The 16,397-nt window shown below is 39.9% G+C and overlaps 1 protein-coding gene across 1 annotated transcript in view; it reads right to left on the reverse strand.

Moving 5' to 3' along the window:
- Window positions 1-16,397, reverse strand: part of CD36 (CD36 molecule (thrombospondin receptor)) — a 22,696-nt gene that overhangs the window by 3,278 nt on the left and 3,021 nt on the right. Inside the window, 7 exon segments of the mRNA XM_009070415.1 lie at window positions 187-374; window positions 3,175-3,244; window positions 6,157-6,203; window positions 6,641-6,732; window positions 6,883-7,062; window positions 8,505-8,649; window positions 10,803-10,960. Of these exon segments, the coding sequence (XP_009068663.1) occupies window positions 187-374; window positions 3,175-3,244; window positions 6,157-6,203; window positions 6,641-6,732; window positions 6,883-7,062; window positions 8,505-8,649; window positions 10,803-10,960 (880 nt within the window).

A 16,397-nucleotide genomic window follows, 5' to 3' on the forward strand; every position in this document is an offset into this window, starting at 1 on the left:
TGCATGGCACTACACAAAATACAGAAATATTTGGGGTCTAGCTTTGGGAAATGAGGCTGCAGAAATGTGAAGGGTGTCACAGACAAACACAAGCAGCCTGGAATGGAGAGTAACACCTTAGCTACAGGGCACATGCTTCCTCTCCAGTTAAATGGTTTATATGACAGCACTGTGTCAGCACTATACCTGCTTTGCAGGAACTGATGTCTAAGACTCCAGCTAACGTGCAGTTCTGTGATATGACTGGGTCTGTACAGAAACAATAATTATCTGCCACTTCGGTTGGAGATGCAAAGGCTTCCCGAGGAACTGTGAAACGATAGAGTGAGATTCCCTTCACATCCTGCTTGCTCTGGTAAACTCCATAGATTGACCTGAACACAAAAGAAGAGAAACAAGATTCAGTCATTTGGATTAAAAATTTGAATTTGTGGCAATATTCCTGAGGGATCCCTCAGCTGACTCTCTCTTAAAAGAAGCAAGTACTCCAGGGAGACAATGTTCAGGCTCCTGCCACACTGCTCAGCAGTTTGTAGAGGTGTTCCTCTCTAGTGGGAAATATTCCACACCTTCATAAAAGGATACACAATCTCAGAGGTGAACATTGTGGCCTTGTGTGTACCAAGGAACCTCATTAATGTATTCAAGTACATGAATGGGAAGTGCCAAGATGATGTATCAGACTCTTCTCACTTGCAGAAATCAATAAAACAAGAGGTAAGAGGCAAAAACTGATGCCCAGGAAGTTCCATCTGAATAAAAGGAAGAACTTCTTTATTGTGCAGTCACTGAGCACTGAACAGATTGCCCAGAGAGGTTGTGGATTCTCCCTCACTGAACATAGTCAAGAACCATCAGGACACAATCCTGAGCCATGTGCTCTAGGGTGGCCCTGCTCAAGAAGGGAGATTGGACCAGATGACCCGTGGTGGTCCCTTCCATCCTAACTGATTCTGCGATTCTGTGAGCATGACAATACACAAAAACACAGACAAAAGTTCTAGTACAAAAAATAAACAATAAAGACAGAACTAACAACTTAAAATCTCTTTTCCCCACACACTTCTACACTGTCACTATAAGTTTTTTTAAAGTTTTTTGACTACAGTAGAGATACTTATCAATATAGATGAGCTCTGCTATATTTTTTTGCTGACCTAATGATAGTCTAAGCTTCATGATGCAGGCAACACCCTTCATATCACCTTACACCATTGCATATGCATCAGAATACCACTTAAGTTCTTTTTGCTGATTCATTATCAACTGATACAGAGATATGGTTGTTAAACAGTAATGTAACCAGGACAGCAACACTTTGTATTGCAGCCAAAGAAAAAAAAAAGAGTTCTGGGTTTTGCAACACGTACAGAACCATTTTCCATGACCTCACTTCTGCAGGACATTTTTACTGTGCTTAATTGTTCATGAATTATAAGAATGAAATGGCCATAGGGATCTCTAAAACTGTGTGAAATTGATCCAAAGAACTTTATCATTTCTCCTCTGCATAGAATTCCCTTTACCGTGTCTTGTGAAATGTATTCCAGTTTAAGTATACAATTGCTTCACAAGAAAAAGAGAACCACAACTTCTTGCAAAAACTGGTCGCTGAAAGCAAACACTCTGCAAAGCAAATGACCCACTTTAAACCTGATTAAAAGGATGCAGCTGTTTCCAGGCAGAAAAATAAATAAAGGGGTTGAACCTCCTAAAGTAAATATGCTGTGATGCACTTTTAATCTTTTAACTTTGCTTTCACCCATCCCACTGGAGAGCTCAGGGACACTGGATAGCCACAGCAGAAGCAGCAGGCTGAAAAACCATCAGTGTGGGGTGTATTATGCAGACTTGTTTGTTTGTAAATACACAAAAATAAAATACGTAAAAATATCCTGTGTGAAAACAATTTGAGTATCTAGTGAGTGACAGTAAATCCTGTTCTGCACAGATAATGTTCTGCAGAAATGTCAGAGATGGACCTAACTGGCCCCTGCTGTACCTTTTGCCTTCTCAAACCAAAGGCAGATTATGGGTTGGGTCCTGATCCTAGAAGTTCAAGACTTTGAACCCTGTGGTCCTCAGTGCCTTTTATAGATCTCTAACAATGCATAACAGTGTCAGATATTCCTGAATTATACATCAGTAACTGGCTGAAATAAAATACACCATAAATATGTTGCTACTTGTCATAAATGAAAGTGATACAATCAGGCTCTGGATCACCACTTCAGATCACAACTTTACTTGTGCTTAGATAAAGTTGGATGGGAGTGTCAATTTGCCTGAGGGTAGGAAAGCTCTACAGAGAGACCTGAACTGACTTGATCAGTGGCTGAGGACAAATGCATGAGTTTCAGTAAGGCAAAGTGCTGGTCTTGTACTTGGGACACAACAAGCCCATAGTGCTACAGGCTGGAGGAGGAGTGGCTCAAGTGTTCATCAGAAAGGGACTTGGCAGTGCTGGTGACAGTGGCTTTATATGAGCCAACAGTGTGCACAGGTGGCCAAGAAGGCCAAAGGCATCTTGGCCTGGATCAGGAATAGCTGTGTTCAGTTTTGGGCCCCTCAATTAAAAAAGGCAATTGAGGCCCTGGAGTGAGTCCAGCCAAGGGCAATGAGACTTAGAAAAGGTCTAGAACGCATATATGAGGAAGGGCTGAGGGAATTGGGTTTGTTTAGCCTTGACAAGAGGCTCAGGGGTGACCTCATGGCTCTCTACAACTACCTGACAGGGGTTGGAGAGAGGTGGAGCATGGTCTCTTCTATCATGCCTGCAGAGGGAGGACTAGAGGGAATGCCATAAGCTGAGACAGGGGAGAGTCAGATTAGATGTTAGGAGAAATTTTTTCCCTATTAGGGTGGTCAGGGACTGGAATAGGTTGCCCAGGGAGGTGGTGGTGTCACCATCCCTGGAAGTGTTTAATAGACATCTGGATCTGGCACTGGAGGATCTGATTTAGGGTTTAGGAGTTCCAGCAGAGTGGCAAGTTAATGGTTGGATTCAATGATCTCAGAGGTCTCCTGCAGCTTTGATCATTCTATGACTCCATGAAATGCTTATGTTGCACTGCCTTGGTGACCTGAGCCCACAGCACTGTGTCCACCCTCTGAAAGCAAACCATTTGATGGTACACACAGGTGAGTACACACTCCAGGAAGGGACCAGCCTACCTGCAAATATCAGAGGAGAAGAAGCGTAGTACCTGATCCTTCTTAACAAATGGTGGGAACGATGCCCCATCTGTGAATAAAATAATTTTAAAAAGGAGCTATAAAACAATTCCACTTAGAAGACATGATTTAATTCCTAGCTCAATAGTCAGCTGTTACTTTCCTATAAAGCTGTGAAAAAGGTAAACAAAATGAGTCATTTATAGGGAAAATGTTTATGTTAGTTATTGTGCAGTGACAGACACTCCACAGATAAGATTTAATTGTTTTTGGAAGCCAGCCAACTTATGGCAGCTTTTCCCCCCCCACCCCCCAGATGTGAAGCTATATGACCAAGCACATTATAAACAGATGACATGAAAAGAAAAAATCCTGCTTAACATAAAGCCCAAAACCTGTTGCCATTGCTTCAAGGTTTCTGCAGTCTATAGAATAAAATCTTCCCAGATAATCTTGGCTCACATGCATTTCTGACACTCAGCACTTACAAGAAACACAGCTTTAGACTTCAGCACTGTCTATTTTACAATCAGTGCTAAACCTTTTTTCCACCAAAGATTGCTCAAGTGGATATCTTCTTTTTAAGCTGAGGTCCTTGCTAGAGCTACTGGAGAGAAGGTAGCCTTTCTAGGGTACAATTCCTCTCAGCCCATGGTAGACATGCAAAATAGGTCAGAGGAGTTGCACTTTGGTGTTGTCTTTCTCTCTGCTTGCTATAAAAAGAGCACAGCCTGTTCAGATGCACGTTCCTGCATTGCAAGCACCCTGAGTTAAGTAAGAGGAGCCACCTTCCTAATTAAGGTGTTGTAACAAACCTTTAACCAGTGTATTTGCTAGTTCTTGCTACCATTTCTGTTTAGCTTCTTAGGCAGCAGCCATAACTAGGGGATTGAAACATCTGTGATATCTTTAATCTTGTTGGCAAGAACAAGAAAGCTAAATTACATACTGCTACTTGCCCACTGCTGACAGAAGTATTTTTTCGTGAAGAAGACTCAAGATCATCCTAAACATATACTCTGTTTCTAAATCTAGGCAGTCTTGTCTGGTTGGCAAACATAGAGTCATTTCAAGCCCCGTACAAGTATGTTGTTTGATATTTTTATCAATACAGAAGCATAGAATCATAGAATCATCAAGCTGGAGGAGGCCTCTAAGGTCATTGAATCCAACCATTGACCTGCAACTGCTAGAACTCCTAAGCACTAAACCATATCCTCCAGCACCAGATCCAGATGCCTCTTAAACACTTCCAGAGATGGTGACTCCACCAGCTATCCCAGTTCCTGAGCACTCCAACAGGGAAAACATTTTTCCTAACATCTAATCTGAATCTCTTATGCTGTTCATGTTGAGCTTTGGTGTGAAAGCTTACAAGATAAGATGGAATTTTCACACTTAGGAGAGCTGCTTCTCTAAGCACAAGGTCTCTCCTGATCATTCACACTGAATGCTCTTGTAAACTGTGCAGTGATTTTTGCTACCAAGGAAAAGCTCCATATTTTCACTGTACTGGAGCATTTAGCCTACTTAGCTGAGTATGTTTATTCCATCAAGCTGTGGAAGAAAAAAATCTAGTCTGACCCTTAGAAAAAAAGGGTTCAGGTGCTATAAGAAATAAGGAAAGTTCTAGAACTTAAGAAAATTTTTTTTATAAAATTAATTACATGGTTCAGAAAGGAACTAATCCTTCATGATTCACAGACTTTTGGAAAATCAGATTCTATTGATGCATTTGAAATGCTTCAAAACAGTTTGACATATGCTCTGGGTTATAAGGAAAATTATCTATGCCAGATAAAGCAGCACAGAAAACAGAAAAAAAAAATTATAAAAAGAGAAAAAAACCCACCCAGCTCAAAAGCCTGCTCATTTTGATACTGTCTCACTGAAGCTGTAGAGCTCTCTGCAAAAACCTCCACCAAAACGTCTGCCAGCCTCAGCTCCACAGGTTGTTGTGTCCTCACGGCGATACTTTCGCTTATCAAAAGGAAAAATGTCACCCTGAAAAAATGTATCTAAAGCAGCTCAACTGTTTTCATGTTCAGTCCAAAAGCTAATTACAAAATATTACTCTCCAGTCTTTTCATCCCAGGTTGTTCAGCCTGGAGAAGAGGAGGCTCAGGGGAGACCTTCTCACCCTCTGCAACTCCCTGACAGGAGGTTGGAGTCAGGTGGGGGTTGGTCTCTTCTCCCAGGCAACCAGCAGCAGGACAAGAGGGCACAGACTCAAGCTCTGCCAGGGGAGGGTTAGCTTGGATCTTAGGAAGAGATTTTTTCCAGAGAGAGTGCTCAGGCATTGGAATGTGCTGCCCAGGGAGGTGGTGGATTCACCATCCCTGGAGGTTTTCAAGCTGAGACTGGATGTGGCACTTAGTGCCATGGGCTAGTGACCATGGTAGGGTTGGACTTGATGATCTTGGAGGCCTTTCCCAACCTGGTTGATTCTATGATTCTATAAACTACTTCTCTTCTTCATTCTTTCTCACTTTCTCATGGCCTCCAAACCACCCATCTGAGCCTTCTCCCTTATTACCTCCACTTCTGTTCCTATCTCAGTATGTCCATTCTGGTGCATTTAATTTGATTTTCAACATTGTAAATGAATGCAAATTACTAAAATGTAAAGATTATTTTCAACTCCTTCAGTGAAGAAAGAAGAATCTTAGTTGTATTGTACCATGAAGATAATTAGCCGAAACAAGAGATCTAGATTATTTTCTTGTGTCTCTTCCACATCTACTCTAGACACTCAGGAGAGTGTATGTACATATATATAAAATAGTGTACAGTAACAGATATTTATTTCAATAGCTACACACACATGCATATATCATAGTGGTAGTATGCAGACATATATATATATAGATACTTACTATGCAGAATATAGAATTGTCAAAGCTCAGGGGAATTAGCTTATCTCATTATTCCCTTGCAATGTCAAGAAAAGTGTTGAAGTTCTAAAAAGCTTTATAGGCTCACCTGTGCCATTAACCATATCACAGTGACCTTCCCAGTATGAAAGATTCCTTTAAGATAAACAAACAAAAAAGAAGTCATGCTTCATGGAATATATTATACCATGTAATCAATTTAATTACCTGTATTGCAAAATACAACTGTTCTAGTATAAGCCTGACACATTATCAAAGGCAGAGGATGGAGGTGTTCATTCATTTTTTTCAGATAAAATATAAGATGCATTAGAATAGCATAAAAGGAATCTAGCTACTTAAGCATGCAAACCAGAAGTAATTACTTGTACCAAAGAATCTATAACAGACTTAAATCCAAGCACCTAACAGCACCATTAAGAGCTGAAAGAAGGAGGTGGTTTTGTTAAACCCAGGGCTTGATCCTGTTTCCTTCAAATTGTTGAAGATCTCCCATTTATCTGTAGCTCTTGGTCAATCAAGCCTTAAAAGACTTGTAAACATATGTTTTTAACTATGCAAAGCTGCGATACCTTTTGTTTTTATAGGTGTCAATTATTGCTGTTTTTGTAATATCTTCTGTCCCAGTATAGACTCTGTAAAGTCCATCAGATGTCCCATTATACTGTAAGAGAGACAACAAGAAGGAATAACAGTTAGAGAGAGTAAAAAAAATGCATCACTGTCAAGATTTTTCTTCCTCACAGCAGCTGCCTTAAGTTTTTTTTCACAGAATGGTAACTGAAAGCTTTGCCTCCTCCTCAGTTTCACTCACCGGGTAGAAAACTCCCACGACTGGGTCCAAGGGGAAGGGGACCTTGTTTAAGAAAGGATCTTTGTATCCCCACAGAATTTCTTTCACTGTTCTGTTCTGAAGCATCTGTGACTTCGAAGATTTAATCCAGCTGTTTAATAGTATTTGTATAAAATTGTTTTTGTACAAGGCAGGTGCAGCCTACAACAGCAATAAAATTAATGGTTAGCATAAAATTCTGCCCATGCTTTGAATCAAAAACACAGAGACTGACTCCAAGAAATCTCTGGCAAAGCCAATCTCTATATTTGCAGTTCACTCAGAGTGAAGTCTCTGCTTAAATCTGGCACTGATTAATAAGAGAATTACTGGGAATAAGTTACACAAAAGCAGACAGTTTCCCTTGGCTGACTACATGAGTTGACTAGATCATCCCTAATCACAGAACATTTGAGGTGGGCAGGGACCTCTGGAGATCATCTGGTCCAGCCCCATGCTCAAGCTAGTTGCCCAGGACCACACCAGATGGCTTCTGAGTATCTCCAAGTAAAAATTTCATATTCATATGCACATAACATGATTGTACTACTTTCATTTTTCTACCTTTTTTCTGTCATCTCCACATGTCACAAACTTCAGGCTCACTTGCACTATAAATGTGTAAGTAAAAGAATCCAAGCCTTGTTACTTACTTAGATAAGCAGTTTAGATTTTCTGCTGCACCAGCAGCAATGTAACTGTACCCTGAGTAAAACTGCCCAAGTGCTGAATCTCCATTATTTTAGTCAAAAATACATATCTGCATCAAGCAAGTCCTTTCTGAACAGCTTTTAATTCTAAATAATGGGTAACTTTTCCTAATTCAGTGAAGAGTAATGTAGATTTACCAACAGTAACTGTACGGAATGTTCCCGGAGATGTAAGACGAAGTCCCTAAAGGCACTGAAGATTTTGTGGAAAGCAAACAGAAATTATCTATGTTGGTCTGTCTGGTGAAGCAGGAAATTGTAACAATTCTGATAAGTAAATCTGTGTAAAAAGTGATTGTCTCAGAGCAAATGTTCAGCCTAAGCCTGTTAGTGAAACATCTCTTTGCACTTCGTACTATAAGGATAGCAATGAAGGAGTCTCTTCTGCTCTCATTTCTTGCCTCCCTCAACCCTATGAATCTTTCACTTTTGTCTGTACTTGAACACAGTTTGCAGAAAGCATAGATATGACAAGAGATAGAGAAGATATGCGTTCAATCCCCTTGAGGTTTTCAAGATGAGACTAGATGTGGCACTTGTGTCATTGTCTAGTAACAATGATAGGGTTGGACTCAATGATCTTTGAGGTCTCTTCCAACCTGGTGGTGAGACACTGTCCCAGGTTGCCCAGGGAGGCTGTGGCTGCCCCAACCCTGGCAGTGTTCACAGCCAGGTTGGATGAGCCTTGAGCAACCTGCTCTGGTGGGAGGTGTCCCTGCCCAGGGCAGGGGTTGGTACCAGCTGATCTGTAAGGCCCATTCCAACCCCTAAAATTCTATGACTCTATGATCTCTTCCAACCCAAACCATTCTAGGATTCTATGAATTTCTCCCCTAATTCCTCCCGTAGTTCAGCAATTGAACATGGACATTATGGTTCTGTTTCTTTACTTACAACAACAGCAAGGTTGACACAAGTGATGGTATCATTTTCTGTCCCGACAGACATATCAGGTTCAAACAGAGCAACGTTAGGCAACATGTAGGATATGGTGCCATCGCCATTTTCCGTGACATTTTCTTTGGGTAAATATCTCACCCTTGAGATACAAAACAAAAACAGAATATTTTTAACCTCTGACTTTCAAAAAAACACATAACTATGCCTGACCACAGGTTGATGAGCATTTTTGTAAGATGAATGTTGAACATTTTATAGCCACTGAAAAGATTCTAAATTTTTCTGGCAATACAAGGGGTAATAGATTCAAATTGAAGGAAGGGAAGTTTAGGCCAGATATTAGAAAAAATATTTTCCTGTGAGGGTGGTGAGACACTGTCCCAGCTTGCCCAGGGAGGCTGTGGCTGCCCCAACCCTGGCAGTGTTCACAGCCAGGTTGGATGAGCCTTGAGCAACCTGCTCTGGTGGGAGGTGTCCCTGCCCAGGGCAGGGGTTGGGACTAGATGGTCTATAAGGTCCATTCCAACCCCTAAAATTCTATGATTCTATTAATAAAAACAGAAATTCCATTTTCTGCAAAACACTTTGCTTTCAGAAATATTTCCTTAGTGCCCGATAGAATATTTTTTAATTGACACTAAAATGAAATTGAACATTTCTCTTACTATTTTTATGTCAATATTTGACCTTGTATCTTTTTATATTTTATTTATTTTTGTTCTGTCACGTTTTTTTCCTAAACTTTCTCACGGGTGCATGTAATAACAAAGCGTTGACACAGACTGGGTGATAAACACTCTTAAATTTTGATCTGATAGGCATGTATTGCAACACAGGTTACAAGATAAACCCATAATGTCACTTTGGTAACATTTCATATGCATATAGAGATTTATAGGCAGTCTTTCAGCTCTGCTGAGATTCTCTCAGTCATGCCCTGTTGATAGATCTCTAAGGCACAAGTCTCTGCTTTAGTTTTATCTTTAGCTCAGCCCTTCCAGTCCCCATCCTCTTGCTGACCCTTCTGTAGGGACAGAAACCAGAAGGCAAAAAGAAAGACTTTAGTCTTTCTTTTTCTCAGATGCAGCCAAGTGTAGGTGAGTCTTATCCAAAGAGCAGCTGCATCTTAGCTTCTCAGGATTGGTTTGTGTGCATCTCATTTAAATAAACAGCCTAATGTGTCAAGCACCTACCTGAAAGTCAGGAGGTTTTTCTTTCAAAGTAATGCTCTAACTGGAAAATAAAAGCTAGATTTCCCAACAGAATAATGGGGACAGTTATGTGTTCAAGTTGTATTACACTGTTATAAATAGTTAAATATTTAAAGGGATATTGAGAGAGACTCAGTGTCACAGTGATTCAGGTTGACCCAATATCCATGGTAAGCATGACCACAACAGTGAGAAGAGCCAGTCACCCTTTCTTACTCTTATCTAGGCTTCTGGCTGAGATTTGCCCCTGAGAAAACAGACTCCATCATCACCACCAGAGTAAAACATATCTGTTTGTTGGGAATCCACCTTCTGCAGTATTTTATAACTAGCTAGTTTCCTGATTCCTGTGTAGCCATTTCCTCTGTCTTCCCAAGTACTGGTATATTGAAAGAAATATCCTGTCATTATAGGAAAACAATTTCCTAACAAGGGTATCAGTGATAGCTGAATGCTGGGCTTAATAACTCAGGAAGCATCAACTAGTCCTATGTCAATATCACATTTAAGATTAAACTAATGGTTGAAGCTTCCCTGAATTTGGAAGGATTGCTGCATCTAGGCCCTAGCTACTACGCTCAGATAGAGGAATGCTTTTCCAAGAAAAAAATTGAAAAAGGAAAAGCGACAGCTTAAACATAAGTCATAGAGGGGAAAAAAAAGAAACAAACCACACTATTGAAATAAGTGTGAGTGTTACATGAGTGATAAAATAATGCCTTGGGTTTAGGACATTTGGCGTATTTGTTCGATGTAAAAGGTTGGCAAAAATGAGCATGAACAAACACAGATGCCTCTGTGATTCTGTGGCTAATGAGCAAACATTTTTCACAAGAGCAAGCAGCTTCACATCTAATTACCTATTTCTATTAGTGTTTTCCCAATGTGGGACCCAATCCAGAAAATGCTTGGGATTGTTGCATGTAGCTGCAGCTTAGGCATTTTTTTGGCAAATCGCACTAATTGATGAATATGACTAATAATGCTGGAATCTCAAAAATAACTTTTAACTCAGCAGTACTTTCTCTGAGTTTAGCAAATCTTCTGATATAATGTCACATAGTCAGGAGTCTTTGCTTACCTGTATGTGTAAGGTCCTCTTTGTTCAAGTTTTGGACGAGCGCCTTCTAAAACCTCTGTAGGATTTATCACATGGAAAAGCCAAAATTCCCTGTAAACTGAGCTTCCTGGCACAAGCCAATTGTCATAAGCAATGGTACCATTTGAAATGACAGCTTGCTGAAAGTACAACAATCAAAGTTAAAATTAACCACAAAAAAAACCAAGTGAGAATTTGCATTTACTTTCTAGACAATTGTAGAAGACTCCCAAGCAAACAGAAAAAAATAAAAGCACTCCTTTATCATAACACCACATAACTATGGCCAGCATATGAAGGCAGCTTGAGATTCCTGCTCAGTGAGAGCAAAAGTGAGTCCCCCTAAAATAAATGACCACAAAGCTGATATAATTGCTGATGTAGACAGTAGTGAAGCTTTCCTTCTCCTGTTGTAGGGCATTGCCCCAGTTCTCCAATACTTGCCAAAACCACTGAAAAATTCTTTGAATGACTGAATAATACCCAGTAGGTTTTAGAAAATAGCCTAAGGGAGGAAATGACAGTTATCTCTGAGTGTTATTCAGGCACTGATTAATTTTGTACTCAGAGAAGGCAGATAGTGCTCTTGAAGGAATGTTTTTTTTGTCACAAAGCCTTTGTAACCCAAACTGAGACTTTATAAGAAATCTCTCTAGTTTTGATAAAAATTTGTTAGGAAAGCTTCCTAGGACTAGGGCACAGCTTATAGAGTCCCAGGAATTAAAAGGCTTGAAAGCAAAGAAAGACATTTTAAATTGCAACTTGCTAGATTTTCTTTCTATTTTAAGTTTGCACCTCTAAAGTTTGCTTAGCAATCACCATCAAAACAAAACAAATACTGCCAATTAATCACTCTACATTTGGAATAAATACCTTGCTAGTGGTGTACAACACTGGGCTTACTGTCTGAATAGCTGCTATAATTAATGAGTGTCTGGGTGAGAGGGGAAGGAAATTGTGCTGTAGCAAGTGTGTTATCATCTTGGGGCCTTGCATTCAGACCTGACAGCCAAAATTCTCCTCAGGCTTGTTTTATAAAACCTCAGGAAGTCAAAGACTCTGTCACAGATATCATCCAGCTTTGCAGAGACCATCTCCATGGCTCGGAATTCACCTTTCCAGTTTCCACAGAGAATGGCTCAGAGGTTCTGGAGAAGGAGGCTGATATGAAGGAGAAACTCAGTCTGTGTTAGTCTCTGCCTGTGATCTGGACTCAGCAGGGTCCTGAGATGGTCAGATGCCAGGAATGACCTCCCACCTCTGTGGGAGGGAAATGGTCAAGGACTCCTCACAGCTATATGGTCAAGAAGACAAACTAATATCTCTAAAAGACAACACCACTCGGGAACAGAGGTGAATAGAGAAGTTTCTACATTGTGACAATAGATCTTGAAGTGGTGCTACTTACTTTTTAAAAGTTTTCCCTTCCACCCATTCCCCTTCCTCTTGTAACCCTTTACCAAGGGTTAGGACAGCGCAGAATGATATATTAATTCTGCCACTGTAGAGTTTGCCCAGAGAGCCTGAGCCATTTTAATTTTCCTTTATTTTTTTTCATGCATGAATAACTACAATATCCATATTATAACTTTAGGAAACAGCAACAGAGAAAAATTATTTGTGGTATTGTCCAAAGGGGTCCCTGGGACCTGAGTACGGGGGAACAACCAGGTGACAAGGAGTTACTGTGAAGATTTGCATCCCACCATTTGATCTGTGCTAATGCCACTGTGGACACTCTTGGGGGATGTTTCAAAGGGACAACTGATCCAACCTGCCAATGCTGCAGCCAAAGGGGCAAGGTGGCTCCCACAGTCCCCTGGAGCTGATCTATATGCCTCTCTGTCCCTTTGCTCCAGCTCTCATTCCTGAGGGAGCTGTTTCTGCCTGCCAGACCGGAGAAAGAGTATTTCCTTTTTCATTAAAATTTCTAAGTTACCTTTCTACTAGTGAGCCATTTGGCTCAGAGGTCTTTGTTAGGGGAAGGATCAGATGAGAATCAGAGCTGAAAAAGGGGAAGCAGCAGGACAAAAGAGGGAGGGGGAGGAAGGGAACAAGACCATTATTTTCAGTGGCATTCAGCCATTATTGTTGATAACATTTCTCTCACAAAGGAGGTGTGCATGATTCTCTGTCATATTTTGGGAGTGCAAAGGGTGAGTTAAAGTGGAAGAAAATCTAGAGCTCCATCCTTATTCATTCCTTCCTTTAATAAAACTAATATCCTCACAACAGCAAACCCTTGATTTTGGCTATCAGATCACTGGTGAGGCCACCTCTAAATATTACCTCTCTACAACTGATCACTTGTATATTCCCCTAATTACACTGCCGTGCTTTGCAATGTTATGAAAGGTGGAGTAATTTGGGAAAACAATCATTTGCAGTTGGTAGGATGAAACAATTCTCAACACTCTAATCAACTTACATCAGCTCTAATGTCTTAGACGATAGTTAGCTGCTATCAGCAAAAGTAGATATGCTATATGGAATTGCTACACAGCCAAGTCCATCTCATGACCTAACTGTACAAGAATGAGTGAAATCCGTGGGAACTTAAATCCCTTTTGTTTCTGACATGGTTATCCCTCCACCTGTGGTGCGATAACGTCAAGAAATGCTGAGCAGTCAGCAATAGAAACTTGTTCTGCTTTGTTTCTGTACACTAAATTCAGCCACCACAATCTCTGATGAAGGAATGTGAAACGTAAGACAAAGTTGCTGTCTTGACAAAGGATCTGGCCAGATGGACAAAAGATTCCATTTTCTGGGAACTGAATGCCTCAACAAATACTTTAGCCTGTAACAAAGTTGTTACTAGTTTATGAGTTGTATATGTTGGGCTGCCTGTTTAAACTGGAGGAAACAAACAATGCAATTCTGTAAGAATAAGTTGTGCTTATGATTAATAGATCACTTATGTTCTGCTGAGAGTCAGCAGTTGCTTTAGCTTCATCAGTTTGTGTAAAGAAGTGGCATATGAACGTCATAAACACAATTTAAATTAGAAGTGTTTCTGATGCCTCCGGTAGCTGAGGAGATATAATCTGGCCAATCACAGATAATGGATATATAGAGAGACAGATGGCTAAACATAATAATAGCTAAAATTGATAGCCTTATTTCTAAAAATAACTGAGGCTAACCCAGTGCAACACTGAGGCATTGTGGCACATAATACAGCATTTGTATCAGCATCAGGAGATCAATATATTAATTAATATTATGTAGCTTCTCTTAAACTCCTGAGCTCACACGCTCAGGAAGAAAAGAGATCTTAGACAAGTGGTGATAAAGATTTTTTGTGGCAAATGAATCCACTACCAATGGCTTTGAATGGTGAGACCTAGCTGCAAAGAAAGGCCTGATCAACTGAAAAAAAACCAAAAATTTTCATAACTTAAGTGGTAGGAATTTTGCCAGAAAAAAAAACAAAAATTGTCATAACTTAAGTGGTAGGAATTTTGCCTAAATAGATGATATTGTTTTAAGGAGGGAAAGGCACAAAGTAGTAATTGAGCCATGTCAAAACATCTTTCTCTACAATACCAGACACAAGCTCTCTGATTTGTTGTTTTGAATTCTCCTTTCCTTTAGATATATTCTTTTCAATTTTAGACATGATAATATGTAGAAATACTGATAACAGGCATGATAGCACGCAACTGAAATGCGTGGAGTGAGTTGAAATAGTACATGTTGGTAATGTCAAACCAAATATTTATGTCAAGAACTATGAAACTTCCATGTTTCACTCATAACTCTATCAAGGTCAGTTTTCTAAACTCCTAAGACCTTCATGGTAAGGTCTCTCCCTTCTGGATAGAATCAGTGTCTGGGGAAACTAGGACTTTTGCCCTTTGGTACTGAAATCAAAGGCACCTTTTAGGGGGTAAGTCTCCTCTCCCTGAATAGTATCAGAGCTGAAATAGCTTAGCAGTAATCTCCTTCAATGGATCCCTGCCAAGATGCTGCTGCTGCTGCTGGTGTCACTTTGAGCGTGCTCTTCAAGTGACAGTTTCTTTAAAGAGCCTTGAAAAGGTCTCAGAAAATATACACAATGTTGAATTGTTTAAAAAACCCTGTCCCTTGCTGGAGGTAGGAATGGAAATAGTTTATAAAAAAAAAAAGTCTGAGACAGGTAAAGAAGACTGGGGCTAGAAAACACAGCCATGTATTCTGTACTAAAGCATGGATGTCTGATAATAAACTGGAACACATGAACTCACATCTGGGTGTTCCATGTTCCATGGACTTTGTTTCAGTTGTCCACCTCTGGACTCTTCCTAGGTGGAGCAGAGCTGTCTGCTAGGAGATAACAACCTGAGATTCCCTGTCCAAATTCTAAGGGCATCTGAGATTGTTTATACACTGGGAGATACTTTCTCTTTGCTCCAACAACAGCATGCTATTCCAGCAAAACACATCCTGCAGTGTTTACTCAGGCTAATCTCTCAACCACAGCAATAAAGGAGAAATGAGGTTTGGTAAAGTGCAAAGATGTGTGCTTAAGGGAAGCTTAAGAGAAGCTAGCTTAAACTTCCACTGCAGCAGAAAAGAACAATGAGAACTATTGATTGCATTGATTTTTGAAATTCAAATGCTCCCTATTTATTGGGAGATGCTAAGAAATTCATCTGGACTCGCTTGAGATGGCAATGTTATTTGACCAAAGCTTGATAACAGGTTAATATATGATAACTTGACTTTTTAGATTTTGAAGTGTCCTAAAACTATTCAACATTTGTTTTTCTAATCCAGTAATAACATTTTATAGTGAAATTTATTTCCCTTGCAAACACAGAATTGGTCTTACTGCATTGCTGTCAACACGTGCAAAGAACTGGGATTTACTCTGAGACAGGAAAAGTAGAGGGAAAACTAGGGATCTTTTTTCAAACTTTGGACTGTGTAAAATTTAAGACAAGATTCTGCCTTGAATGGTGATATCTGAAACAGTTTTTCCCTTCCACTAAAAATATGGCATTCTGAGTTTTGTTTTCACCCAGTGGGTGAGAACCTAAATTCAGATTTTGCCTCATATGAGTCGAAATGGAAATATCATAGAATCATAGAATCGATAAGGTTGGAAAAGACCTCCAAGACCATCAAGTCCAACCTTTGACCAAATACCATCATGCCCACTAAATCATTTTCTGAAGTGCCACATCCACTAATTTTTTTAACACTTCCAGGCCTAGTGACTCCACCATTTCCCTAGGCAGTGAGTTCCATATAAATACTTACAGGACCTATCTGAGAGAACCTCTCACTTGTTGAGTTTTCTGTCCTAGTGTCACTGTTCTTTAGAAATTCCAAATAAATTTGTCATTGTAAATGACCTGTTTCTACCAAAGATTTTCTGTAAAAATTGCATTTCCAAAAGTGAAATATTTCAGAAAAAGAAATGTATTTTGAGTACACTCTGCCCAGCAGACCGGTTTCTTTTGAGGTTGGCTCTATATTTATCTTAAATTTTCACTGTAGTGAATAACAAATTTGCTTTTCTTAATAGAACTTTCATCAATACAGCTAAATCAGAATTAGTTCCATTCAAGTCTCTCTTGAGCATCTGCT

Source organism: Acanthisitta chloris, unplaced genomic scaffold (genome assembly GCF_000695815.1).
Source record: "Acanthisitta chloris isolate BGI_N310 unplaced genomic scaffold, ASM69581v1 scaffold2532, whole genome shotgun sequence".
Taxonomy (NCBI): Eukaryota; Metazoa; Chordata; class Aves; order Passeriformes; family Acanthisittidae; genus Acanthisitta; species Acanthisitta chloris.